Source organism: Mus caroli, chromosome 11, assembly GCF_900094665.2.
Source record: "Mus caroli chromosome 11, CAROLI_EIJ_v1.1, whole genome shotgun sequence".
Classification (NCBI taxonomy): Eukaryota; Metazoa; Chordata; class Mammalia; order Rodentia; family Muridae; genus Mus; species Mus caroli.
The window spans coordinates 111,653,815-111,681,580 of record NC_034580.1 but is presented as its reverse complement, the minus strand read 5'-3'; the positions used below and the strand labels follow the sequence as shown (position 1 = coordinate 111,681,580).

General features: G+C 54.2%; 3 protein-coding genes across 10 annotated transcripts in view; 1 reads left to right on the top strand and 2 right to left on the bottom strand.

Moving 5' to 3' along the window:
* The window catches only part of Llgl2 (LLGL scribble cell polarity complex component 2), a 34,238-nt gene extending 24,624 nt beyond the window's left edge, over positions 1 to 9,614 (bottom strand). For 3 of the 4 annotated variants that reach the window (XM_021176467.2, XM_021176465.2, XM_021176469.2), the window contains exon 1: positions 9,497 to 9,614. The gene's annotated coding sequence lies outside the window, so the exon portion shown is untranslated. Of the gene's footprint in view, positions 1 to 1,014; positions 1,680 to 9,496 lie in introns of those variants that run through there. The other variant, XM_021176466.2, reaches the window with a different exon arrangement.
* Positions 9,615 to 10,596: 982 nt separating this feature from the next.
* On the bottom strand, positions 10,597 to 19,741 carry Tsen54 (tRNA splicing endonuclease subunit 54). Of its 4 annotated transcripts, none has more exons than XM_029484216.1 (11): positions 19,022 to 19,741; positions 18,534 to 18,698; positions 18,365 to 18,428; positions 18,193 to 18,276; positions 17,807 to 17,905; positions 16,313 to 16,365; positions 13,482 to 13,580; positions 12,698 to 13,326; positions 11,987 to 12,047; positions 11,574 to 11,690; positions 10,597 to 11,105 (listed from the first exon to the last, which is right to left on the bottom strand). In XM_029484216.1, the coding sequence occupies exons 4-11, from the start codon at positions 18,256 to 18,258 to the stop codon at positions 10,955 to 10,957; spliced, it is 1,275 nt and encodes a 424-aa protein (XP_029340076.1). In that variant the 5' UTR covers positions 18,259 to 18,276; positions 18,365 to 18,428; positions 18,534 to 18,698; positions 19,022 to 19,741; the 3' UTR covers positions 10,597 to 10,954. The 4 variants fall into 4 exon arrangements, with proteins under 4 accessions (XP_029340076.1, XP_021032607.1, XP_029340074.1 ...); XM_021176948.1 differs by lacking the exon at positions 19,022 to 19,741 and adding an exon at positions 18,794 to 18,868; XM_029484214.1 differs by lacking the exons at positions 13,482 to 13,580; positions 19,022 to 19,741 and adding an exon at positions 18,794 to 18,853.
* A 241-nt stretch (positions 19,742 to 19,982) lies between these two features.
* Positions 19,983 to 27,766, top strand: part of Caskin2 (CASK interacting protein 2) — a 14,965-nt gene continuing 7,181 nt past the window's right edge. The window contains exons 1-7 of one of the 2 annotated variants that reach the window (XM_021176946.1): positions 19,983 to 20,094; positions 21,226 to 21,720; positions 25,852 to 25,903; positions 26,383 to 26,480; positions 26,858 to 27,003; positions 27,088 to 27,183; positions 27,296 to 27,426. In XM_021176946.1, coding sequence (XP_021032605.1) covers positions 21,627 to 21,720; positions 25,852 to 25,903; positions 26,383 to 26,480; positions 26,858 to 27,003; positions 27,088 to 27,183; positions 27,296 to 27,426 — 617 coding nt within the window. In that variant the 5' untranslated portion in view covers positions 19,983 to 20,094; positions 21,226 to 21,626. Of the gene's footprint in view, positions 20,095 to 21,225; positions 21,721 to 25,851; positions 25,904 to 26,382; positions 26,481 to 26,792; positions 27,004 to 27,087; positions 27,184 to 27,295; positions 27,427 to 27,766 lie in introns of those variants that run through there. The other variant, XM_029483290.1, reaches the window with a different exon arrangement.

The window sequence follows — 27,766 nt, the reverse complement described above, 5'->3', positions numbered from 1 at the left end:
CTAGGCATCTAGAAATGCTCCTTTTCAGATGTGCATGGTGGCACATATGTAACCTAGGTAACTGGGGAGACAGAGCATCAAGGGCTTAAAGCCATGGAGGGGTACAAAGTGAGACCCTATTTCCTGCCACCCACTAAGGAGGCCTCCTTTCTTAAGGGCCACAGCGGAGCCCAAATCAAGAGAAGACATTCTATCTGTACCGAATAAAGAAAACAGCTCAAGGCCCCCAAACCACTCACCGACCGTAGAAAGCATTCCCAGCCCAAGGGGGGAAACTATTTCTGTACTCTCCTTGGGGGAGGGGATTGTGAGTGGGTGGCTTTGACTTTCAGCGCCCAGTAGCAGTCTCCTGCTGACCATCTTTGGCACTGGGCATGTTCCTAGGAACACAGGGGCTCACTCAGGCCATTACAGAAATGGCTTCCTTCATTCCACTCTAGATGGAAAGAGAAAGCAAACATAGCCGGCTCGCTGCACACTGCACGTAGGTAGGGTCAGGTAGACAGGCCGACAAAGTGTGCTAAGTACTTAAGCTGGAGCAGGGACAGGACACCCAGCCTCCACTGGGGAAGGGGGGTGCTTCCTATCTAAACCGAGGCCGGAAAGATATCCTGAAGGTTGGGGGCAGGGGTGGGTACAGTTCAGAGGTAGAGCACTTGGTGGCAGTGTACAAGGCCCTTCATCCTCAGCTCTGTAATCAATCAACTAAACAGCCGGGACTTTGCTTATGAAAAAACTCTGGATTTAAGACTGGGGCTCCCCAGCTGCTGGCTGCCGATAGAGCCACATCCCCTGCAAATGCAAAGATCAGCAGGACAAGCCACTTCCAAACCAAACACCAGGGACCAGTCCCTGGGGAACTGTCACCCTCTGGGGACAATCTAAAGGTCATGATTTGCAGTGGGGGAGGGGGGACTTCACATTTTTAGGGAAGCAAGACCACTGCAGAGCCTCCCACTCGTGGGGGTGGGTGGGGTGGGGCGTGAGGATTGGTGGGAAAGTCTGGGTACCCACCTGAGGCCCCATAACAAGCCAGAGAACAAGCATGGGGCATCAAGTACTGGGGGCTCCTGGGACTGGAGTGAAAACAGGCCCCAGACTTCGGCCATCTCTGCCTCTGAAGACAGCTGAGCTGGCTAGCTGAACATTCCAGCCGTGGGGGAGGGTGGTGCAAGCTCGTAAATCAGCAGCTACGGCTCCTGGGGTGCAGGCGCTCCCCTCCCCAGCCGAGGTCACTGGGTCAGAAGGCACAGGAAGCTGGGAATGACTCCCTGGGAAAGGAAAGAGACCAGCGGACTCGAGGGAAGGGACAAGAAGGGACCAGGACCATCTGTACTAAGGACCCCACAGGAGCTCAAAGTGACACGGCAAAGTGGTGAGTGGCAGGAAAGAGGGGACATGCCCCACTTGGTCAGGAGGGCAGAACACTCGGTGCAGGCCACCTACCCAAGTGGCCCTCTGAGCACTTGCTGTGACCAGCATTGTTCCAGACCTCCTGAATGTACCTGTTGATACGTTTTAAATGTTTTGGTTCAAGTTGTCTATGCTCACTGTAGAAACATCAAATCACTGGGGGTGAATCCTCCTCCAGAGAACCTCAGGAAGATGTGGGGACCAGGTTCTGACCATCTCTGTTGTTTGTGTGCTCAGGGTAAACACTGCACACCAGCTCAGGCGGAGGGAGGCCACCCGAGAGGCCAGGCAGAACACCTACCTGACAGAGGAAAGCAGGCCACAGACTAAGCAACTTACCACGGTCACCACTGCATAGGAAGCGGCAGAACTCAGAGCTGACCCCCAAGTATGACTAACCCCAGAATTGAGGGGCTTATAAAGGCATCCATGAGGAATGGCTATTACAGGAGAGCTAATTATATGGCTGCAGTTAAAAGGCAGGGGCACGCGCACATACTCCCACAGGCCGTGAGCTCAAAGCTAACCAAGCAGTTTGGGACCAGGTGCCTGGTCACTGCTTTCAGAGTGTTAAGAACTAACCTGCAGGGCTCAGCGACCTTGTGGGGGACCTACTGCTGGGGACCCCATTGGCCAGGGAGACGGAAGAGCGACCTAGGAGCTGGGACCAAGGTGGAGGTAGAACAGGCTTGGGGCCAGTGTAACTGCCCCAAGGCAAGGCATGAAATACCCCACCCCTTCTTAGAGGGGGAGGAGGACAGGTGCGGGCCTGGCTCGGCTCAGTTCAGGAAGCCCCCTCCCCCACCCCAGGCCATCTACCCCAGATAAGCAAGCTCTCAGAGGAGCCTGGAAGTCAGGCTAGGGCTGTGAAGTCTGATATGGGGCTGATCCTGCCTAGCCTATGCCTGGGAAATGGGGAGGTTAAAAGACTAAGGGGGCAAACCTACAGCACTATGCGTTCACAGCACTCTACCCAGGACACTTTGCCTAGGATACCACCACATAACCCCACCGCTCAAATGCTCCCTCGCCCCAGTCTACAACTGTCCCCTCCCTGCTACTTTCTCCTTATATCCCCTACTCAGGACCTCGGTGACAGGCATTACTGGCCACATAAGGTTTAGTGCAGGGCTAAGGGTCAGGTGGGTGGAAGAGCATGGTGCCGTGGGCCAGGATAAGGAACACATTCCAGGAGCACTGGGGCAAGTCCAGGCTGAGATCATGGAGTGACTCGCATAGCACCTCGCAGCAGCACAGACACACACCGGAAAGATGAAAAAGCCAGCCAGCCAGAGGCAGGGCCGCAGGGAAGGTCTCACCACACACAGCCCCTCCTCTCTTTTGGCCCTTTACTGGCTCCTCTGGCTCCCACTGCTCTATCTGAAGAATCTTTCTGACCCTCTAGCAACAGGATTCAAAAAAGCCTTCCTCATCACTTGAGCCCGTCCTGGTCGTAAATGCTTAAAGTGATCACATTTTAGGCTAGGGGTTAGCTCAGCCAGAAAAGCTATCTTGCAAAAGTTATCTTGCAAAAGCATGAGGACCCGAGCTTGACCTCCAAAGCCCAGGTCAAAGAGCTGGGGCAGAGGCTGAGAGAGGAGGACCCCTGTGGCTCACTACTCATAGTGAGTTCCAGGAGGAGGATCCCTGTGGCTCACTGTACACAGCGAGTTTCCAGGTCAGGGAGAGATCCTGTCTCAGAAAACCCAAGGTGGCCAGTACCTGAGGAATGACACCTGAAGGAGACCTGTCCGCCCTACCACAAACACGTGCACACACATGTGTACCCACTCACAGGCATGAACATGCACATACACCTAAAGATGTATAAAATGAAAGTTCCTTAGAACCACACGGGTGGGCCAACACTTCCTTCTCTAGCATTAGCTATCAGGATTATAAGAAGCAGCCTTAAATGACCAGTGACAAGGAACCCCCCCACCCCCCACCCCGTGAAGGGGCTCAGACCTGCAACAGAAGGCTGGCTGTGAACAGAACAGAAGTCTATTTAGTGAGAAAGCAGTGTACAGGGTTTTGAAGCCAGGTAGAATACACTGGAAAGGTTATGGCATCGGCGTCTGGTTTATCTGCAGGGTACATAGGACCAAAGGGTTAGAGACAGCCCCCCCCCAAGTGTGATGGACAGGGGAGGGCTGCCTCAATCTTGGTGGTGGGATTTCTCTTTGGATGCAGGATTCCTATCCAGCCATGCTGACCTCAGTTAACTGGACGCCACCTGATATAGGTGCCAAAGTTGGGGGTGCTTAGTAGTCCGCTGGTTAGAACCGGAACTAAGAACCAGCAAAGAGGGGAGGCCAGGAGCTCCCTCGGGCCGAGGAGCCCTCAGACCCCTATACCAGACACCAAGAAGGAGCTGCGGCAGTCATTTGAATCACCACGTGGCTACTTGAGACTGGGCTTCTCCACCCCAGCTTCTAAAGATGGCCTGGTGTCAGTCTCCAACCTTGCTGGGCACCCTCTCTGTCCAAAACCAGCCCAGCCCGTGAGCCATCTCCTGGTTCTGATCCCACAGGAGATCTATGCTTTATGTGTAGAACCAGCCTGAGAGCCACCTCTGGGCAATGGTCTGGTCATTTCCTTTTCTTACCACTATCAGCCCCCAAAATTCTCCTGTCAGGGCCCATGTAAGTCTGGTCCACCCCTTGACACCTGCCTGGGTGTCAAAAAAGAGACTTAAAGAAAGACTCCCCTCTCTCTCTCTCTCTCTCTCTCTCTCTCTCTCTCTCTTATTTTCTGCCCCACCCACACCTCACACACTGGCCTTTCCTAACAGGGAACAGTGAACTGTGGGGAGAGAGCAACTGCACAGGGGTGGCCCCTGTCTCACGTGGCAGATCTGACCATGCCTGGGTAGGAGGACACGGAGATCTCCAGGTTAAACAGCTCTGATGGGGTTCCTGAGCTAATCTGTCCCCATGCAAACAAGGTGTGGCCAAGCCGGGCCCATCTGTCCAGGAGCTGTGGGCAGGACAGCCCTCTAGAAGAAAGGCCTTAAATAGCTCAGGCAGTTAACTGATCTGCTGAGAGGTCCTGACACTACTGGGTACTGCTGGGTTAGCCTAAGGGACAGGAGGTGCTGGAGCCAATGCCCAGTAACCGTCCTGCTCTCTAGGAGCACAACTGTAGGATTCAAGCTCGCCTCACCTGTCCCCTGTGCTTGGGCTTCCCACAACATGTCACTGATCTATCGGACACCCTCCCACCCCCACTCCGCCCCAGCCCAACATCCTGTGTGAGGCCAGTGCTGGTGTGGCTTTAGTCTCCTGAGTGGCGGATGTCAGACCACCCCTGCACCACCCACGGCTAGAGCGGCAGGGTAGGGCCCTAAGACACCGTAGCAGCTGCTATTGTCTGTGTCAACTCTGATGCCCATGGCTACTTTGCAGAGGCCCCTGGAAGGTCTGCAAGCCCCAAGTCCCAGTCCTCTGATGCTAGACTCATCTGCTCACTTTCAGCTACTCGGAATGTTCGAGCCAGTGCCCGGGAAGGGGCCCCCCAAAGCATGGGAAGCCTAAACACAAAATCTCCCAGATGTCCACTTAACCCTCTTCTGCCATCTAAAACCAGGCTCCCCAGAAATGCAGTAAAGTGTGCCAGAGACAGCTAGGCAGCTTGACTGAGTTACCTGGTCCCAGGCCAACCTCATCCTAGGGTCTCCTACCAGTCCTTAAACACGAACTGTTGTCCCTAGCAGTTAGTGACCAGGAAGAGAGGATCATGCCAGTCTTATCCAGTTGTATCCCCAGGGCCACACTTTGGGGTACTCTAACTTTACTCTCAGAACTGTCTTGCCTTCTCACGTCTTTAGCTCGAAAGCCGTCCTCTTGGCAAGTCTAACCGTGTACAGCGGCATCCAGCTCTACCCATTGCGGCACATCTCGACCTCTTCTTTGGTTCTCCCAACCCTATAACTGGTGTCATTCGCAAATGCGTGATTATTAGCCATGTTTATTTCCTGTCCTGCCCATTTGAAAGGAAGAAAATGCCACGACAGAGACCTTGCTTTAAGGCTACCTCCAGTGCCCAGGGCCAAGACACAATGAGAACCTTCCTTTAAATCAATGATTAAGCAGAGGGACAGTCCAGGGATTGGCTAGGCATGGTCTTCTCTAGTCACTGACCTTAAAGATGCTGAGGTGGAATCTACATGATCCTAGTCTGTTCTCAAGACTCAGGCAAAGGCCACTCAGATGCCATATACAGCATCCTCTGAGGTAACTTTGCAGGCCCTGTCACAGACTGTGGCTTCGGGATACTCAACTCCTTGACAAGATCCCAGAATAATATTATTAAATATTAATACTATTTTCCTGAGAATACCAAGCCAAGTCCCTCAAGAGAGGGCTCTAGTCTCTTGATGAATTCCTAAAGGGTAGAGTCAGGTACCTCTTGGCTTCCCTGTCCCCACGCCCAAAGGAGCCTCTCCTAGCTCAAGAATTCTTCGTGGTTCCTGGGAAGGGCAAGTGACTCTTCAACGGACCAGTTTTCTCTGAGGCAGGGCAGACGGAGAAAGCCATCTCAAAGAAACTGGGCACAGCTACGGATCAGAGACTGGTGAGGGCAGGTAGTACAGTGGCTGATGGGCAACACCCATCTCCTCTCCTATCCCCTGCCTAAACTCTACCTGGGCAGAGGAAAACAAAAGTTGCCAAGCAGACCTGGCATGCCCGGGCTCAGGAGGAGGGAGAGAGCAGTATCACCGAGGGAGATAAGAGGGCCTCCCAGAACCAGAGCAGGGCGAGCTGCCAGTGCTGCTCAGAGGAGCCACCTTGCAGAGGCAGAGGCAGAGGCAGCTTCTCTAGCCTCCCGTGGTACCCAGCTCAGGAGTCTCAGCAGCTGCTCCTGGTTGCCTTAGAAAACTAGGAAGCTAGGGCTCCCCACAAGGTTGGAGGGTCTGTCTGTCAGACCTAGTCAGGTTCTTCTCCAGGATACCAAGTGGTTACCAGTCGAAGGCCAAGACTCCAAATTTTCCCCGTACTCCTTTTTCTCCCAGGGAAGGCAGAAGTGGGGAGAAAGGGAGAGAGAGACATTTAAGTGTGACTGGGCTTGTTTGAGGAAGGGCAGAGCTGTAGAGCAATGTCTCACTCCCCGGCCCTACCCCTAGACGGAGTGTAGAGTAGATGGAGTAAGCCTGGGTGGAGAACAGAAACAGAAGACACAGACAGACAGACAGACAGACAGACAGACAGACAGACACACACACACACACACACACACACACACACACACATACACGGAGAGGGGAAGAGGGAGAGAGGGAGGAAGAGGGAGAGAGTGAGAGTGAGACTCAATCCTTAACCCCGGCTTTCCGGAGGAACAAGTGAACTTTCAAGTGTCAGGGAAGAGGGTGTCAAGGCTAGAAGAGGCAGCACCCCTTCTGTCCTCCCATACCCCAGGCATGGCTTCAGGATAAAATTCTGATCTTCAGCTCCACTGACTTCAAAAGGTCACAAAATCAAGACAGCACTGATTTTGCAAGTCCCCTCAGCCGGCCAGGTGTGTCTACCTAAAAGACTTCATGGGGCTAACGGGGCTTTTCCATGCTTCAAGGAAAATTAACAAATTCTGCCTTGTGGATGCCTGCTGTGCACTTGGTCATCTGAGCTCCCGACTTCACATTCTCAGCAACTCTGGGAAACCCAGGCCCAGAGTGGCTAAGTGCCGGGCCTCAGGCTATAGCAAGAACTGTAAGGTAGGCTTCCCAGTCATCTGATGCCTGGGATGAGTGAGGTACTGTGTGAAGAATCTCCTTCTGCCTTGCTTCTCACTGGATTTCCATTCCCTCGTTTTTTGTAAAAGAGTCTTGGGGCTGGGGAGACGGCTCAACCGTGAAGACCATTTGCAACTTTTCCGGAAGTCGTAAGGTCCATTCCCAGCACCCACACCACATAAAGCGCCCGTGGCTCTGATGCCTTTGTGGTCTCAGGAGGCTCCAGTACACATGTGCACACATACACAGGAATCTAACATAAAATAAGATCATGAGGCTTGTCCTGTAGGCCTTTTTGGCCTCCCAGTTTGTAGACATCTTCCCACCTCAGTCCGAGGAGTGCTGGGATTACAGGTCTGAGCCACACAACAAGCTCCCATTGTAATGGACAGGCACATTTGAGCCTTCCCTTTATTTATTTTTCTCTGATACTGTTGTTTGTTGAAGGTTATTTTATGGCTGGCAAGATGGCTCAACAGGTAAGGGCACCTGGAAGCAAGCCTGATGACCTGAGATCCAGCCTCAAGGCCAGCATGGTGGACGGACAGCATGCCTCCAACTTGTCCTTTGGCCTACACAAACACACACACCATAACATGTACATTCCACACACATACCTAAGCACACACAAAAAATAAAATTTAAATGTAATAAGAGAGACTAAATTTTGTTCTTTTTTTTTTTTCCCAACACAGGGTTTCTCTGTATAGCATTGGATATCCTGGAACTCATTCTGTAGACCAGGCTGGCCTCGAGCTCAGAGATCTGCCAGCCTCTGCCTCCTGAGTGTTGAGATTAAAGGCATATGCCACCACTGCCCGGCTGAGGCTAGATCTTTTAATGATTAAAATTATACCAGTCTGTCACTGGAGAGGAGCCGCCATGGCCTCAAGGATGAGTAGAGATGCAAAATATCCTAAGGACCTGGAAATGCTCTCCAGGGAACTGGTCCAAGCCCATCAGAGAACAGAAAGAGCTTGGTTTGAGTCCTGTCAAATATTCTGTGTGAAATGACTCAAGAAAACTACCTGAGCCAGGTGTCAGCGGCAGCAGAGGGGGTCTGGGGGAGGTGGGGGGAGGGAGCAGCAGTTTAGCACACCTTTGATCCCAGCACTTGAGAGGCAGAGGCAGGTGGATCTCTGTGAGTTCAAGGCCAGCCTAGTCTACAGAGTGATGTCTAGGACAGCCAGGGCTACACAGAAAAACCCTGTCTGAATGAATCAACCAACCAATAAATAAACAAACAAACAAATATTTAAAGAGAAAAGAAAATTACTGGAGTCATTTGTTGAGACATCTTTTCCTCCACTGTCCTCCTGCCGGTCTGTGCACTGATATACACAGACCCAGGAGATCTCCCAAAGCCACTCTAACTTGCCTTCTTTTAGGCAGGCCACAGCACAACTCGGTTCTTCCCACAAACATTTCCTTGTTACCCTGACACATCTAGCTCAGAACAGACTTTAACACAGGGTCTCTAGAGGTTGCGTCGACATAAGGGTCCCTGTGGGAAAGGACGCGGTATCTAAGCCCCACCCTCCTTACCGGAAGTTCACCTGTTTAGGTGAAAACCCTCTAAGAGCTACAGCGCGGTTACCCCAGTTATGGCCACTTCCCACAGCTAAGGCCCAGTGTGTCCACCAACCCCCCCCCAAAACCGAGCAAAAGCATAGCACACTTTCTTTGGCAAGAATTTTTCACTCTTTGCCAAGTTTCACAGTGTAACCCCCACTCATCGGCGTACAAAACAGACTGGGACTCAATACCATCGCCTAAAGGTGTCCAAAGTCGCTCTGGGAATATAAAGGCTCCCCTTTCTACGAGAAAACCAAGTCCCACCCGCGGACTTCCTGAGTCGGAGGATTAGGAGGCACAAGGGCGGGCAGGGAAAGCGCCCAGATGGCAAAGGTAAGAGCTAAGCCGCCAAGGTAACGCGCTCCAGACGCCGCTGGCGACGCCAGGTCACAGGAAGCCGGGTCGCCCCGCTCTGCGTCGAGGCGCCTCGCACAAGGGTCCGGGAACGGTGTCTCTGCTCACTGTGTCCCCCGCACCCAGCCACGCCAGACACCTGTTCCCTGCTCCCGAAAGCCAACACGATTGTGCAAACCCGAGTCCCAAGTTTGGTAATCCGGGGGGCGGAACAGGAAAAGACAAGTTCTCAGCGCCACTTTCTACAGGTGTCTTTCTCCGGGACGAGCCAAACGTCGGAGATCTGGACGAGCAGGGCAGATCTGGGCGCTGCCTTCTCCGACCCGCCTGGAACACCCAGGGGACTCGAATCCTCCCGAGCCGAGCCGCGCCGCCCCTAGTGGTCCGCACCCCAAAAGGTCCTGTAAAGCCAGGTGGGCTCACCTGCAATCGCGGGCCGGGCCCTGCCCGAGGCCTCGGCGTCCCTCAGCGGCCGTCACCCACCACTCAGGTTCCCTGCTCCGGCCCACGGGCTGCAGGGCGGCCGTCTGCTTCCTGCTCACCTCCGGCGCGGCGAGCGGAGGGAGGCGGAGCCGTCGCGATTTACATACAGGGCGAGCCTGCCGAGCCCTCGCCCCGCCCCGGCCCCGCCTCCTAGGCTGAGCCGACGGGGCGGGAGCGCATCCTGGGAGCCTTGAGAGCGGGGGCCGCTCGCCAGCCAATCGTGGCCCCAGTAGTGTGGGGCGGGGCAGCAGGGAGAAGCCGCACCTAGCGCAGTATTGCCCGACCCCGCCTTCACCTGTGCGCACCTGGTCACAGGACTGCTCACAGCTCTAGGTGTCCCACCGCCTCTGGGAAGAGGAAATAGTTCCTGGGTGCTTTTCAGGATGGACGCGACTCCATGCAGGCAGCGGACTTGAAAGCACAAGAGCCAAGCGAGAGACCGTGGGGGCAAGGCTTCACTTCCCTCCCGCGGCTGTCTAGTAAGGGCCACAGCTAGGCGGGATTCTCAAGAGATCTTTCCATTCCAATATATTCACCGGCAGATTCAGGTTTCAGACCCACTAGTAAAGTGGTATGGGAACGAAGACGTAATGGCGAACCCCCAACCGGTTACTTCCTAAAGCTCCCTGACTTCTGTCTTCAGAGGGGCTGATGGAGCCTGAGGTTCAAGGTGTGTGTGGGGGTGTCAGCCCCTATAGCCAATAGCTATAGTTTTTAGCACAAACTAGGGGGGAGGGGATCAGAGTAACAAGCTGGGGACTACCCTAACCGTGGGTGAACCCTCAGAGTGACTTGGGTACAATCCAACCCATTCAGGACTCTCAGCCACCCTCCTACCACCACCCAGCTGTTGGTCCTCAGGGCAGGACCAAGATTGGAGTCTTGTCTCATTGGTACTCTTCAGAAGTCCATGGACTCCATGCTCACAGCCCTGGGCATGCTTTCCCATGTGCTCTGTGGCCCACCAGGGTTCCCCTCCCCCAAAATGGACAAATCGGGAATGAACGGAGGGGCCCCTGTAAGTATATTGAACCACAGCAGAAAATATATATGTTTTTAATGGCTTTGGCTTTATGGCACGAAGCAAGCACCCCCTTGAATAAAGGCACAGTCCTTTCTTCTAACCCAAGTCCTGGGCCTCTGAAAACAAAGTCCTGAGTTCCAAAGGGGGCGTGGGGAGGGGCGTCACTGCCAGGCAGCACTTCCAGGCAGTGGGCTTGAAAGCACAGTAGCCAGGCAAGAGGGTGTGCACGTCTCTACAAACAGAAGACACCTAGGACCACAGACCCCAATAGCCTGGACAGTTCCATCCAGGTGAGTCCTGTATGAGAGAAAGCTGGCACGGTCCCTGAGAGCAGTCCAGGCCCTCCCCAGAGAAAGCCATCCCCAGAGCTGTATTCAGTGGCCCAGATCCCTGGGCAGTGTGAAGTCTCTGAAGCTGTAGAAGGAGATGTCACCGTGGTCCACTAGAGCAAAGATCAGGGGAACATCCCCACTCTGGTAGGTCAAGCGCTTGAGGCTGCAGAGGTCTGGGACAGGGTCATCAAACCTATGGGAATAAAGATCAGGCGAGACCTAGTCATAGCCTACCCATGGCCTTCCAGGGCAGCAAGGCTGTAAGGCAAAAGTTAGGGATACAAGAATACTGGCCTCTGGGCTCTGCCTTCTGCAAACTCCATGGCTTTGATGAGTGCTTCAGGAGAGCCCAGAGTAGAGGGATAGGAGGTGTGGGTTCTTAACCACTCTTAGCCAGTAAATCCTTCCAAATCAATTCCTTTCCGCTGAGCAAGCCCAGGACTTAGGTGAAAGAGGAAAAAGACTTCCCCAAAAAGCCAGTAGCATGGAGCCAAGGATGGGGGATCTTGGGTTCCCATGGCACCAACCTTAGCCGTAAGGCCTTAGGTAGGGGCACTTAACCCTTCTGCACCTCAGATTCTTTTCAGGGTCTGGCAAACTGGTGGCAGGGTTCAAGGGATGGGCTGGCAGCAGCCAGAGGCACTGCTCAATCATCTCATACCCACTAATGCACATTCGCACGTAGGGTTTGCCAGGGCTGTTTTTTCGGAACGTCGCCACAGCGTCAGCCTGGTAAACATCGAAGCTGATCTGCAAGCCTCCAGACTTCTCCAGCAGCCTGCAAGCCAGGTAAGAAACTTTAAGATAGGGACTCTCCTCTCCCACCTCCCTCTCTATACTGAAACTTTCCCTATTAATAATTCTACAAAGCAGTGTCACAGGGGATATAGCCACCATCTTGTCATTCTTCCCTCCCCCACCCCCACACCCCCCCCACCCCGGTCACTGGGAGCTAAGTATATAGGCAGGTGTCCCAGGGGGTGATCCTCTGACCCTACTCCAGGAATCAAATCCCAGCTGCTGCTCCACCTGGCAGCCAGTGTCATGGAGACAGTGGGCAGGGCTGAGACTCACCGGTAACCTCCATCAGCAAGGTGTGTCGTCTGCAGTACAGAGATATGTTGCAGGACCGTGGCTACAAGATGTTGAGGAAGGGAGTCAGTCTTCTACACACTCCCGTGATACTGACAGATCTGCTACCCAGGTTAGGATCACCAGATCTACCAGAATGTGTTTGGTATAAGTTATGCTCCACACAGCGGCAGTACTTAGAACATATTTATCTGGTAACTCTACTCAACTCACCTACAATCTACCATGTTCCTATGATGCCTTACAGAGTTCTGCGTCTGTGGCTACACACAGCTCGGGCCACATACTTGGTTCCGTGTGTTTAGGACCGAGAGCGGACAGTGAGCTCTCCTCACTGTTACTTGGTTAGAACTGCCCACTGTGGTGTCAGCATGGCTCGGCTAACAGGCTGTGGAAGAGGGGAAGCCCGGACCTGGCTGCTGACAAAGCCATCCAGCAATCTTGGGTATGGTCTTAAGGAGGCAGGCACAACTTTCATCCCCCACGGGAATCACTGGGCAATGACTCATCAGGAAACTGTCCCCAGTGGCTGCCACCACCACCTATGGAACAGTCTATATAGGTCCCACCCCACTGCACAGCCTTCTCTCACACCTCAGGCCTTAGCCAGACCTCGGCTGAGCATCCACTTTCAGAAGTCTCTCTCTCTGCTCCCAACAGCCTATAGGGGTATAGCTCAGGGTGAGGGAATACCTGGACAATCGGCTTTATCAGGGTCGAGTAAGGGGGTAATGGACTGGCCCCATAGGTGTGGAGGCCGGGGCTGGCTCTTCTGCGTCTGTCGCCTCTGCAGCAGCTCCTTGTACTCCTGCCAGCTGGAGCAGCCCCGAACCTCAGGATCTGCGTTAACATCCTCCCGGAACTGCCGGACCAATGCTTGCTGTTCCCGGTCTCGACGGGAGAGCTTCTCCCTCCGCTGGTTCAGCTTTTGGCACCAGGACTCAGCATCTGTCCCTCGCCCAATGACATTGGCCGGTAGCAGCTCTAGGGCTGGAGCAGGCAGGAAGGTGTGGCGACTATCAGAGGCCATGTTGGGGAATGAGATCTGCTCAAAGTTCCAGCGTAGCTTAGGGGTTCCCTTGGCTCCGTTCTCTATTTTGTGACTCTCTCGGTCACACCCCACGTCTTCCCTGGCTAGATCAGAGCAAGGCTCTGAGGACCCCAGGAACTGCAAGGGGAGCTCTGAGTCCTGCCTGGCGCTTGAGTCCTGAGGCTTCTCATCTGAGTATTGGCTACTCTGGTCACAGGCAGGTGAGCTGGAGGCTGCCAGGCTGATGGGCGGCAGAGAGTTCTGTAGGACCTTGGGCTTCTTATTAACAGACCTTAGAGACACGGGAGAAAAAAGAGCACATTTGTCCCTTGTTACTGTCCCCAAGACACGTACGTTCCACTGGAACTGAGGTATACCCTCGGCTGTGTCCTCAGGCCCCTTCTTAAGCCCATGTGCTCCCAGGGGTGGCAGCAGCAGGTGGATTACCGACAGCTGGAACTCCTCTTCCTCTTGCCAGACCCATCCTCCAGGCACTGGGCATAACCATCCAAATTAAGCTGCCGCTCGTAAGGTGACACGACAGAGCTGTGGGTGAGAACAGGAGGCGGGCAACGGGTCCGTTCACTCAGGCTGCCGCCACCGCAGATGGGATTTGGGAGGGCTTGGCCAAGAGGATGAGGCAAAGGTCAGAGGCAGAGCCATAGCAGAAGGAAGGGTACCTGGGAACAGCCACAAGGGCCTAGTCACCCACCTTCGCTCAGGCCCCTGAGTGTCACAAACAGTCTTTCTGACCAGATGCTCCTGAAGAGCTGGCAATATGTGATTAATAAGGCTAGGATACAGCTCACAGGAGAGCTTTTGCCTAGGAGCTGCAAGGCCCTGGCTTCCATCCCAGGCACCCCAGAAAACAAGTTATTAGCCACTGGTAAGAAAAACTTGAAAAATACAAAGAAAGCAAAGATGAAAATAAACACCTTGAAGCAGGTGGTGGCGGCGCGCGCCTTTAATCCCAGCATTTGGGAGGCAGAGGCAGGTTTGAGACCAGCTTGGTCTACAGAGTTCCAGGACAGTTAGGACTACACTGAGAAACCCTGTCTCAAAAAACAAAACAAGGCTGGGCAGTGGTGGTGCACGCCTTTAATCCCAGCATTTGGGAAGCAGAGGCAGGAGGATTTCTGAGTTCGAGGCCAGCCTGGTCTACAAAGTGAGTTCCAGGACAGCCAGGGCTATACAGAGAAACCCTGTCTCAGAAAAAAAACAACAAAACAAAACAAAACAAAAAACCCAACAACAACAACAAAACAAAACAATAAAGGAGGAAGAGGAAGACAAGGAGGAAGATGAAGATGATGAGGAGGAAAACAAAAATAAAACCTCTTGGGTTTCCATGGGTAACACTTTCCTTCCTTCCTTCTTTTCTTCCTTTCTTTTCTGAGAGATCTCACTATGTAGCTCTGGCTGTCCTGGAACCGGGAAGGCCTTGAACTCACAGAAATCCCCCTGCCTCTGCCTCTCAAATGCTGAGATTAAAGGTGTGTGCACCCCACCCAATAACTTTTTACTTCTTGCACACACTTACTATGACTGTTTCTCTGTATTTTTTTTTCTTCCCCCTGAAAAAGCTGACACTGTACTAACACACTGCTTTAAAATCTTTTCTCCCTCACTCAGTCATAGAACATGGTCTCAGACCCTTATCCCTTAACGCTATTGCATTATTCCCTGCTATGAGGTAGGGGAGGGGTATGTGACAGAGACTGAACAGACGCAAGGGAGCCTTGGGTATTAGTCCTGTCTATCTTGTGCTTTTGAGACAGGGTCTCTAGTTGGCTTGCAGCTCATGATTAGTCTGGGCTGGCTGGCTGCTGAGCCCCAGGGATCTGCCTGACTCTGCCTCCCCAGTGCTGCGAAGAAAAAGGTGAACACATGGCCTCTGAGGGACCGAACTCAGGTCCTTTGTGCTTGCAGTGACAGGACTGAGTGAGTCCCCTCCCCACCACTGTGAATTTTTACGGCTCCCAATGCGGCAGGGTTCAGGTACAGTACAGCCACAAGTGTCTATTCACATTATATCTAAATCAATTAAAATTATGAAGTGAGACTTTCAGTCCTGTTGTTACAGGACCTCACCCACCAGACAGCATAGTGCATCTTTTTATTACAGCAAGTTCTATGTGGTGCCACTACGTTAAGGGAGAAATCGAGCTGGAGGGATGGCTCAGTGGTTAAGAGCACTGACTGCTCCACTAGAGGTCCTGAGTTCAATTCCCAGCAACCACGCTCACAGCCATCTGTAATGGAATCCCATGCCCTGTTCTGAAGACAGCTATAGTGTACTCACATTCATAACATAAATAAATATTTGAAAAAAAAAAAAAGGAGGATAAGCCAGTTTGTGTGGGTAGGTCTCCATGGCTGCTGCGCCTTGACGCTTTCCAAATACCAATTTTACTATTTTGTGGGTGTTCCTTACTATATAAAAGGTGGGTAAAGCCGGGCAGTGGTGGCACACGCCTTTAATCCCAACACTTGGGAGCCAGAGGCAGGCGGATTTCTGAGTTCGAGGCCAGCCTGATCTACAGAGTGAGTTCCAGGACAGCCAGGGTTATACAGAGAAACCCTGTCTCAAAAAAAAAAAAAAAAAAAAAAAAAAAAAAAAAGGTGGGTAAGACCACGATCGATTTGGCTCAGGTTACAAGACAAAATCTTCCACCCTTTGCTGCCCAGAGGTGGGCTTGGCTAGTTGCCAGCACTGGTACCCTTTCTGATAATTTTGCCAAGGCAAAATTTAATACTCAGGCTGGCAAGATGGCTCAGTGGTTAAGAACACTGACTGCTCTTCCGAAGGTCCTGAGTTCAAATCCCATCAGCCACATGGTGGTTCACAACCACCCATAATGAGATCTGATGCCCTCTTCTGGTGCATCTGAAGTGCACTTATTGATAATAATAAATAAATCTAAAAAAAAAAAAAGCTGGACACTGAGGTATTGAGGGGAGATCTAGCCCAGAACAAGAAATGTGAAACCACCTCAACTATAAACTCTTCACCCAGTCCCTCACTCACGCGTGTGCTTTCCAAACTGACCCGCACGGCTATATACCACAAGATGGCTATTGCGGTTCTTTGCCCCAATGCTCGAAGTGAGATGAAGATACTAGGTCATTAGCTGAGCTGGGCTCCCAGGCGAAAGTGCAATAATGGAATTCATCCCCCATGCCTCTCTATTGAACACCTCGGGCTCAGCCCCAGGGAGCTGCACTCAAGCCAAAGGCCCCAGGACCACAGTGAATGGGAATCAACGGAAGGGTCTTACCTTAGCTGGAACCGACGAACCACATAGCCCAGTCTCTTCAGGTGGCTGAAGACCTTAAGGGAAGAAAAAGGGAAATCTTAGATGTTCTTTTTGTTTGTATGTTTGCTTGAAAGGTGCTTGCTATGCGGCCCTCGTTATCCTGGAGATATGTACATCAGATTGGCCTCAAACTACTCAAAAGTAGTATTTCTCCCTCTCCCTTTAAGGACTCCCATTATAACACACGTCAGCATGCCTACAGAGATGTCCATAATAATAAGTTAGTAGTTTCTCTAAACACAAGTTTTTTTTTTTCTTTTAGATTTATTTATTTATTACATGTAAGTACACTGTAGCTGTCTTCAGACGCACCAGAAGAGGGCATCAGATTTCGTTACGGATGGTTGCGAGCCACCATGTGGTTGCTGGGATTTGAACTCGGGACCTTTGGAAGAGCAGTCAGCGTTCTTAACCACTGAGTCATCTCGCCAGCCCTAAACACAAGTTTTAGTGACAATTCCGGGATCTTGGCCTCGTTAAGAAACACAGAAATATTATGACATGTTTTTGTTTTAATCCCAGGTGTGGGGACACAGGGTGCTTCGGCCCATCCACAGCAGCCGTGATTTGCTTTCTGTTCGAACAGAGGTGTGGTTTTTGCTAGCTGCAGATCGATTTTTGCAATTGTGTACTATTTGGGATTCTGGGAACTCTTTAGAGGGTACGTCAATGCTAAGGCCCCAAAAGGTGGGGTTGGTGGTTGTTGATTGTTCGGGGGAGTCGACTGCAGTTTGTCGGTAATGCTCAAAGAAGAAACGAGAGAGAGAAATTACACTCAGAGTCTTTCTCCCCTCTCTTTTCTATCTAGTGATAAGAGATGAAACTGGGGGCACAAGGGTGGGAAAAAGAAGGACCCACAAAGTAGCAAAGACCAGCGACACAAAGCCATTTCCTCTACCACTCAAAACCTCCCTCCTATATGGCCCTAGGTTCCAAATCTTGGGACTGCTTGGACCACATTCCATTTTAAGTATTATCCTCAACCAGGCTGGTTCAAGGTTGTCACCCCAGCTACTAGAGAGTTTGAGCACAAACTCATGACCAGCCTGGGGTACAGAGTGAGTTCATGGCCAGCCTGTGCAATTTTGAAAGTCCCTATCTCAAAACATAAAACAGAGGGTAGGGGCTATACAGCTCAGTGCTGGAGTGTTTGCTAGCAGGCATGGGCTGCTGGCTTCACTTCCCAGAAGCACTAAAAATAAATAAGCAAATACCATCCTCAAAGGAGATTTCACTCTTTCAATTCTATCTCCTCTTCCGGGCACACGTGTCATTTAATGACTTGCCGACAATACAAATCCCCCAAACCTGACAGTCTCCATTTGTATATAAGCCCGTGTGATCACAGGCTGTCTCACCTACAGCCCTGGCTTGTGGCTCTGTGCTCGCAGCCTCAAAGGCACCTGTCAGGACTCACCGACTTAGCAAATGAGAGTCACCTTGGGAGGCAGATACCTGATACTGCAGGAAACTCAAGGTGTCCTCGGTCAGCAGCAGCTGGTAGGCCTCTTGGATAGACAGTGGGAGGTCTTGGTAGAAGAGCTGAATCGAACCCTGGAAGTGGACCAAGAGCTTAGCTGTGTACCCTTCCTGCAGTGCCCAAGCCAGTCACCTTCTTGGCTCTGACCCTTTTTCTACACACTCAAGCATCACTGCATGACCACGACAAACAATGAGAGGATTAGAACTCCTGCTGTCCAGTGGTATCCTCTTCTGTTCTCAAAGTCGGCACATTACTTCACTGAAAACATAATTCTGAATTCCTCCTGGTCCACCAAACCGTATCCTTCCCACTCCATTAGTCGGGACCCCTTTCCCCACGCCTCCAGGACCCCACTTACACACTCCAGCAGATACAAAGCCTCTTCGGGGTGAAGCCGCTGCCGTCCTTCCTCTGAGTAGCCCATGGTCTGCCAGAATTTCCCCTGTGCAGCAGCAGACCAAGTGTCACAAAGCAGCTAAGCGGACAGAGGAAGGGGGTCCCCCTGCCGCGGAGATGCCCGGGCCGCTCACCGCAGGAGACGTCAACTCCACAAAGCCCTCTTCTGGTCTCCACTCCGCGGCCACCAGGCTGCCCCTGGCGAGGAGTGGGGAAGGGGGGTCTCGGTCTGCACGGGCAGTCCCCGGCCTCCGCCCACCCGACCCGACCCGGCCCGATCCGGCCCGGCCCAGCCCCTCTCACAGGCGCTCCACGCGCTCCTCCGCCAGCAGCTGCCACAGCTCCTGGCGACACAGGCGCAGCCGCTCCGCCTGGGCCTCCGAGCCGTCCGGGAGGAAGTCCTTGGGGCCATGCGACCGCTGAGGTAGCTTCTGGGACCGCGAGCGCGCGGCGCGGAGCTCCGAGGCGCTGGGGAGAGCCGGGAACACGTGATCAGCACAGAGGCCACCCCGCTCGCTCCCGGGTCCCACGCACCCCACGCCATCCCCCGGGCCGGGTAGCACCTGAGCACACGCCCCGCGGGAACCTCCACGGACCCGGGTTCGGGTTCGGGCTCCATCGGGCCGCCGTCTGCGGCTGCGCGCGCACCGCGAAGCCCCGCCCACCCCGGCATTCCGCGCGGTCCTAGCGCCCTCGACCCGCTCGCTCCTCCCGATCATAAAGCCACCCTCCAGCCTCGCGCTTTCCTACCTGCCCCGTGTGTGTCCTAACACCTGTCTGCACACGTGTACCTCGGGCCGCGGGACCCAGCTCGATGTGCAGGTTTCCAGATGTGCAAAAAGTCATCTATTCCGTTTCCAGCGCTGCTGGGGGCTCCTCCCTTCTTTCGTAAAACTTTATACCTGGCGTCTGGATGCAGTATGGATAATCAAATATGTTACTCTCATCTCTGCAGCCCTGAATGTCTTTGTGTCCTACCACCAGCAGGAAAGAGATGTGTAGAGAGAGGAGAGCAGTGAGCCCCCAGACACCAGCTTTGCAAACTGGTGCCCATATGGGAATGTTAGGAGTAGACCAAAGACTTTCGGAGTTCCTTCACGGTGGGCCAAAAAAAAAAATCTCTTCTTAGGGGCTCTGAAGCAGGGTTCAAAGGCCAGGGGTGGAGGCGCTGTCCGGCTCACACTGGTGCTGAATCGCCACCCCAGCCTCCGAAAGCACCTCCTCGAGGCTGGGGTCCCCGCCGTGACATCCTGAGTCGCACCGACACTCACCACTAGGTGGCACCGTTGCTCCAGCCAGCAGCTATAGGTCTCTGAGTGTGGACGAAGGTCGCTGCGGGCAACCCGGGAAAGGATGGGGCAAAGAGGAAGTGATCTCCGCCCCTAGTGGGGGCTCCTCAGGTTCAACTGCCAAAACATCCTATTTTCTCTCCTATACATTCACACTTCACCTTTTGGTCTAGACCAGAACCCAGTTCTCTCGGGATCCCCGGAAAGGACACAGCAGCACGAAGCCTCATCCACCCCGCCTCTCACCCGCCACTTTGCACCCCTAAGCAGCTTCACCTGCGCGCATGCGCTGATCCAACCAGTGGCTCGGCTCTGGGCTGGCTGGCGGGGGCGGGGCCTAGTGAAGATGGGGCGGGAACCAGGGTGTTGATTGACAATCCAACTGTGCTGCCCGGACGGTCCCCAGCTCCCGATCCGGCGGGAGGGAGGGGGGAGGGGCGGGATTTCCTGCGGGAGGCGCCGAGCCGGCCTTGGAAAGGAGGAGAAAGGGGTTGCGGGGGACAGTGGGAACCAGAGTCCAGAGTGCCTGAGACTGAGCACAGCCAGCCGGACCCCCGGCGGGGCGGCCGGGAGAGGTGAGACTGCCGGGTCCCGGGCCAGGGGTCAGGACCCTTGAGAGCAGACGCAAACTAACTTTTCTTGTCTGATCGGCGGGCTCCTCCATCTCTCTGCTCCTTCCGCCTTCCTCGAGCCCCCCTTTTCGTTCTCCTCTATCTATTCCTCGGACTCTTGACTCTCCGGGTCCCTCTTGCCGCTTTGTTCCCGGGGTCGGCCTTATCTGGGCTTGGCTGCGGGGAGCTGCGCGGCGCTAGAGGGGCATTCCAAGGGGAGGGGGAGCCAGCCGACCCCAGGCACTGCCAGGAGCACTCTCTCCCGGTGCGGGTCGCGGGCTTTGAGGGGGAGTGCCCTCCGGCTTGGGCTTGGAACTTCTGAGGAATGAGTGGTTCCCCACCTGGGCCCCCAGGCCTGCACGAGTCTCTTGCCACAAGATTCTGGCAACAAAATCACCGCCACTGAGGAACTGACTTGAGGGTTTGTGCGGGAAGTCGGGTTGGGGTTTCAGGTTCAGGCTTGGGAGGTAGTTGGCCAGCCTGTCCAAGCTCTCTGTCCTGGATCTCTACCCAGCTGCTCTCTCCCACCACAGACGCAGTGAGAAAGGATTAGCAACAGGTGCTGTAGATCTATCCGATCCAACAGGTAGATCTCCCCCAGAAAGTGAGGGACATAAGCACCCAGCCCACCCTCTAGGGACCTGGTAGTGAGGAGTGTGCTGCAGACACCTTGGACAGGGAGTGACCCCTACCATCTGCCTGTGCCACTCTCCCAGGCCCTACCTCCTGGCCCCGCCTGTTGACTGTGGGTGTCAGAGCCTGGGGCTGTGGAGAATGGGCTGCTGGCCCTGCCTACACCAGTGTCTCCTGCTGCCAGGGCCCCTCCTGCCCAAGGTTGAGGTGCTGCCCAGTGCCGTGGGGCATAGGCAACCCAGCCTCTCCCTCCTTGAATGCTGTCCCTCTCCTCTTTGCATGATATATTTCTCTCAAGTACAGAAACTTCCTCCCCTCCCTTAGTGGCTTAGACTCACTCCATGGCTCCTTGGGCATCTAGGGTGATTTGGGGCTCCCTAGAGGTTCTCTCTTGCTCATCTTCTCTGTCCCGGTTCCTGGCTGTAACCCAGCTTTTCATTGGATGACGTGTATCTTTTCCAGACCCTCAGGACTTGTCCCTGGCTGCTGCCTCACGCCAGAGGGAATGCTGACTGCTCTCTGGGTGGGCACTGGTGCTTCTGCGCTAACCCAGGAAGATTGGCGGGCCCAGTCCCAGCCCATTCCAGGGCTGTCGGAAGCTGCAAGCTGATCTCAGGCCAGATTTCCACACAGCCTCCACCCCACCAGGGACCGGCTTTCCTGCCTGTGGTGGCAGCTCCCAGAGCACCTTGAGGGAACTATATCTCTGCCTGACAAGAAGCTCATTGCCTGAGACACCGGACTTGTTCCCCCAGGACCAGGAGTCCTCCAAAGCATTGAGGCATGGCGAACTGACACTTGACTGGGCCGGTCCCTTGCTTCTTCCTGGACTCTGAAGCCCAGAGCTTGACCCAGTGATCAGAATGGGTCGTGAACAGGACCTTATCCTTGCCGTCAAGAATGGAGACGTGACCTGCGTGCAGAAACTGGTGGCTAAAGTGAAGGCTGCAAAAACAAGTGAGTCCTTGGTGGGGTGGCCATCCAGCTGAGGTCCTTCTCTGAGTACTGAGGGCCACAGAGAGAGGCTGGGGGGGTGGCAGGGGGGCTCACTTTGATTTGCAGACTTGAGGAAGAAGGACTGTGCTGTTGTAGACAAGAAGTGCTTCTGTATCAGAGCCAAGGAGGAAAAAGGGTCCCTTCTTGCTCTGTGTCTCCGGGCAAGTCACTTAACAGCTCTGAGCCACGGAGCCCTTGCCTACAAAGGGACCGCATTGAAACACATTCAGCTCCTGCTTTTGATTGTTTATTGTATGCCAGGCTCCGTCCTAAGCTCTGGACCAGAGCAGGGAGCAAAGCCAACCAACGTGCTAGCCCTTGAGGCTGCCTGTCAGGAGATGGGTTTGTGGATGCGTTTGTTCTTCTAACCGTGGGTCCGGAAAGTGCGTGACCACCCCCAAAACCCATCCACAGACATGAAGCAGAGCTTCCCTGTAGTTATGTCTGCACTTCATGGGGATGTCTCTAAAACCTCTCTGGAAGCAGTGGTTGGGTTTCTGCTGGTGGTAGTGGTTGGTTTGGGGTTCTGTAAGGCTTAGAACCCCAGACCTCGAACTTGCTGGCGGCATAGTCCCTCTTCTAGGTACTCTCAACACCTCAACCATTACTAAAGCTCCTTCCTCCCCAGCTAATCTGCTTGTGTTCCTTGGGAGTGTGTAGCCAATGCTAATGTTCTAGAGGTTTCCACAGCCCTGAGGACTGTATCCCTGGCAGGATAGTCAGGGCTGGTTGTATGGATGGACACTTAGCTCCATCTCTTAGGACCGTCTGTGGTAACAGGACCTCTCACACACACCTCCGAGGAAACTTGACCTCTGGGTTTAAGGGCAAGCTCCCTGGGCTCTTCCAGATCTTGAAGTTTGTCTTCTCCAGGTCTTAATTCAGCGGGTGGTTCTTCCGGCTCCTCTGGAGATGAAGAAAGTGTTCCCTGAGAGAGGGTCACCTCCGGAGGGAGCACTGGGGTTTGAACCCCAAGACACACCTGGGTCTTACACACAGGACTCCCCAGGCTACTTGGAGACATCTTATCCCCACCTACACCTTAGTGTGCCGGTGCCAAAAGGAAAGACGTTAATAGCGTGCACCCACCTGCACAGCAGGGCGGAGACCCAAGCTTGAGGTGGAGCTGTGTGCCCCTAGGTCCTTGCGTCCCAGGGAAGTGAATGAGGGGGAGCCAGATAGAAGAAAGGTACTGAAGCGGGCGGGCGGTCGGTCTTGGGGAGAGGGCCTGAAGGTCTAAGTGCACTGTGAGCCACTCTCCTCCCCCTCACCTCTCTGTTGCTTTTGGCCACCTGCCCGGTGGGGCCTTGGTCACACTGCCGCTAGCCTCACAGTCCTGGCTGCCTCAGAGAGTGAGGCCCACTGGAGGGTGGAAGGAGGAGTTGGCGGATGGCGGGAACCTCACAGCTAGGTGTGTAGGGTCCAAAACAGGTCTTCTATGTCCCATGGCAGAGTCTCTAGGGGATCAAGTTTCTTCCCTCAGTGCAAGGTGGAGACTCACCTATACAGGTGGACACTGGGTGAGAGGCCTGAGCCTTCTTATGAAATCCCCTGCACTGTACCTCCTTTTGTCCTCTGAGAAGCCAGAGAGACTGGTGACAAAGACGAGGTCCCGGGTGACCTTTGTAAACCATGGAGTTTATGAAACACGGTAACCCCTTGCTTCCTGTCATATCCATTATGCAAATAAGGAAAGTGACACTCAGAGGTTCATGACTTGCCCAAGGTCACACAGCCCTCGGGTCAGATGAGAAATAAACCCTTGTGCTCTCCTCCGAGTTCCCATGGTAACCTCTGCTGACATCTGTTCATATCAGAATCATTGTGGGGGGTGGGGGTGGTTCTAAAAGCATAGTTCCCCAAATTAAAACTGGGAGAAAGAGTCTGGGGGCTCCGCGGATGATGTCAGAGAGGAATGAAGGGGCCCGAGTACCAAGGTAAACCATCACCAACAGAAGGGAGGCATCAGGGCACCCGCTTTTCCTCCTGCTGTGCTGACTGGAAGCCTCTAGCTGATTATTCTTTTTTTTTTTTTTTTTTTTGAGACAGGGTTTCTCTGTGTTCCCCTGGATGTCCTGGAACTCACTTTGTAGACCAGGCTGTCCTCGAACTCAGAAATCCGCCTGCCTCTGCCTCCCAAGGGCTGGGATTAAAGGCGTGCGCCACCACTGCCCGGCTTAGCTGATTCTTCTTAACATTGGCCTCCTGATATCCAGACTCCTCTTCAGGAGCCGGCGCCTGGGAGGGGTGCCATCACATGGGCCCTGCCCCTCCCCAGCCATCTCCTTTTTCTGAGGTCTCCTTCCTTGCCTGGAGGAAATGGATGGGCTGAGTTGAGCAGCTGAACTCACATCCTTTGCTTGGGTCTGAGACGGGGTGATTCTCCCAGCCCCAGAACCCAGATGGGGAAGGTTATGTATGCCACAGCGGAAGCGCCTGGAGCCACTGCCAGGAACCGGGACCCTCCACCCTCCCTCCCTCCCTCCCGCCAGGGTCCCCAGCCCAGTTTCTGGGCCTCTCCTCCACCACCTTTCCGGCTATTGTTCTGGAAAGAACAGAGCCACCTATCTGGCCCTGCCCCTGTTCCTGTGCTCCTCCTGTCACATTGTCAACCCCTCCCTAGAGAGGACACATCCAGCCACCCAGCTGCCCCATCCCAGACTCTCCCAAGTGGACAGCCCAGTGAAGGGAAGGCTTCCTGAAGGACAATGGCTCTCTTCTTTTGGGACCTTTGCTGTCTGCGCTGAGGCTTAGAGAGGCACCTTGGTGGCCAAGGTCACACAGCCCAGGAAAGGCAGAACAGCCTCTGAGCCATGCACTTCCTGTTTCTGCAGCTCCAGTCCTCCCTCTCCCCCCAGCCCCCCAAATGGTTCTGTGTTACAAGAGGGGATGACAGGGAGGCTGGGAGGTCTGTGCTTCCTTCCAGCAGCTCACACACATTCTCTGAGCTACCCCACCTTTTCTGTATTTACCCGTTAGGTATAGAGTCCGACAGCTCCACCCTGTGTGTATCAACCCTCTCCCCTGCCCACCATCCCTTGCTTCCCACCCTGATGGAATGAGGCCATGCCTTTCTCAGGCTGCTGGGGTATTTGGGGGCCCACTAGGGCCTGGGGGGCAGGCCTAGACCAGCATGTTTGGCACCCTGCCCAGCCTGGGCTGAGCGAGGCCCCCTCCTTCCCAGCAGGGTGGGTTCCAGCAGGAGGCAGGGGCGGCCTGTAACAAGGCTTCTCCTTTCCCAACACCTCAAGGACCAACATGGTCAGGCTGCTACTGGCCTCTCAGCCATATGTATCCTGTCCCAGGAAGGCAGTGCCCTCTGCTTCTCTAATGAGGCCTGGATAGCCGGGTCAGACCTCATGGATATCAAGTCGGCTGGTGGGTTTGTGGAAATCCCAGGAGAGTTTGGGTACGGTGCCCCAGTGTAGTGGCCAACGTGTAAAGAGTGCCCAGTGGTTATTGTCACTATCCCATGCTCACAAGGGACTGTCCTGGCAACTTCTAGGGGGCAGAGCCTATGATCAGCCTATTTTCAAGGAGGAGACAGAGTCCTGTAGATGACCTGTGCAAATTGGTAGGGCTGGGACACAGAACTGAGGCTAGTGTCAGTGTGACCTATGTGGCCTTGCCCACCAGGACCGACTCAGGGATGCTCAGAGTCCAGCTTTGTCCACCACCTCTCTGCCCTTGAATACTTAAGCCCCCACCCTTCTTTGCACGCCTGTTCCCCTTGGCCTAATTGGACAATAGGACTCTCTCCCATTCAGGCAGGAATGCCAGCCATGCACCCCGTGGGCCTGTCCTAATGAAGGCACGTCAGGCCGATACCCTTTCCCGCCCCCTTTGGCTCTATAAACAAGCAGGGCAGGGGCTTTGGGGAAGGCAGGCCGCTGCTGCAGTGGCTTCGAGTGCTCAGTGTCCTCGAGCCATAGGGACAGGACCTGGGAAGGGCCATGGGGCAGGTGCTTTTCTGTACCCCGAAAGGTCGGTTGGGTCCTTGGAGGTGGGTGGCGGGAGTGTGCCAGGTGAGGGTATGGGCAAGGCAGTTGGTGGTGGCATGTACCCTGATGTCCCCTACCCCTGATTCCCTAGAGCTCCTCGGCTCCACGAAGAGACTCAACATTAACTACCAGGATGCTGATGGGTATGTGCAGCTGGCGAAAGGGTAGAGTCCTGGGGAGGGGTAAACGGAAAGGCCCTGGGGCTCCACAACCTGCTCGCTCTCATATCAGGTCCTCCAAGTACGTTTGCCTAGAGCTCTGGGTCCTGCCTGTGTAGGGCCAGAGGGAGGGGGGTCCTGCACACCCACCTGCCTGTGGAGTTAGCCCTGAGCAAGAGAAGGGGCCCCCTTGGGTCAGATTCTTCCTGGGCCCCTTTTTTCCCTGGAGGGTAGGAGCCCTCAGGCTTCTGCTCCCACGGCCCCCTCCTCTGGGCAGGCTGGGTGGGGGATGCTAGACAAATGAGCCTCTCAGCCAAGACACTGAGTCCTTTCATGCTGTGGCCCGGCTGCTGTGCGCTCCCACGGCAGGCCTGGCAGGCATTTGGGGGGGGGGCAAGTAACTCATCACTGCCGGGCGGAGGACTACTCATTGATACCCCCTATTTTGTGTCCCCCATTGCCAGATTCTCTGCTCTCCACCACGCTGCCTTGGGGGGCAGCCTGGAACTCATAGCCTTGCTGCTGGAAGCTCAAGCCACTGTGGACATCAAGGACAGCAATGGTGAGAGCTTAGTGTATCGCATTAAGTGGGGGGGATGTAGGGCCTCTACTGAGGCCCTGGTGACCAGAAATTTCTCCTCCTAGTTAGAATATACTGCCAGGTGTTTGGGTTTCTTTTCTCAAATTGTGAATGGCTTCCTTCTAGGGAGTGTGTAATTCAGATTTCCCATATTTAGATAAGGATGCTCAAGAGAGCTTTTTGCACTGCCCTGGGGTTTGTTGCCAGATCATCTGGGGTGGACACAGTGAGAACTCTGATTTCAACCCAATCGGGTTGAAGCTAGCATTGCTGAATGGGGTTGTTCCCTTCCAGCTGGGGCGGCTCCATTCCCTATTTAGATCCCCATGACCCCTCTCAGCGCTTCCTCCTCCTGTCAGGCATGCGCCCCCTACACTATGCAGCCTGGCAGGGCCGCCTGGAGCCCGTGAGACTGCTGCTCCGGGCTTCTGCCGCTGTCAACGCTGCCTCGCTGGATGGGCAGATCCCTCTGCACCTGGCTGCGCAATACGGGCATTATGAGGTGGTAAGTGAGCCTGCCTGGGGGGGCTGGGGGGCCAGGGGCCAGGGTTTGACTGGCAGCCTCCCTCACTTTAGCTTTCCCTCCCAGTCAGAGATGCTTCTCCAGCACCAGTCTAACCCATGCCTAGTCAACAAGTTGAAGAAGACACCCCTAGACCTAGCCTGTGAATTTGGGCGGCTCAAGGTGAGGCCTACAGCCCCACAGGGTGCTGGGTGCTAGTGCTGGGTGCTAGTGTTGGGTGCTAGATTCTGTTTGGTCTTCGGAGGAGGCTCTAACTGGGTGTTGCACACTGTAGGTGGCCCAGCTGCTTTTGAACAGCCACTTATGTGTGGCACTGCTAGAGGGAGAGGCGAAGGACCCATGTGACCCCAACTACACCACACCCCTGCACTTGGCTGCCAAGAATGGCCACAGAGAAGTCATCAGGTACCCCAAGGGCCCTACCCACTTTCCCAGCCTCATCCTGTGGGACCATTAGATTCTAATCAGTGCCTCCTCGATGTTCTTTTTAAAAAATAGCACATATGCATGTGTCCTGTGGCGGTGTGTATGTGCAGTGAGTGATGTATGTGTTCTTTGGAGGGTATGTGCACATGAGTGATACCTGTGTTCTATGTGGAGGGGTATATGCATGTGAGTGACACATGTGTTCTGTGGGGGGGGGGTATATGCACATGAGTGATACCTGTGTTCTATGGGGGGGGGTATATGCATGTGAGTGACACATGTGTTCTGTGTGTGGGGTATGTGCACATGAGTGATACCT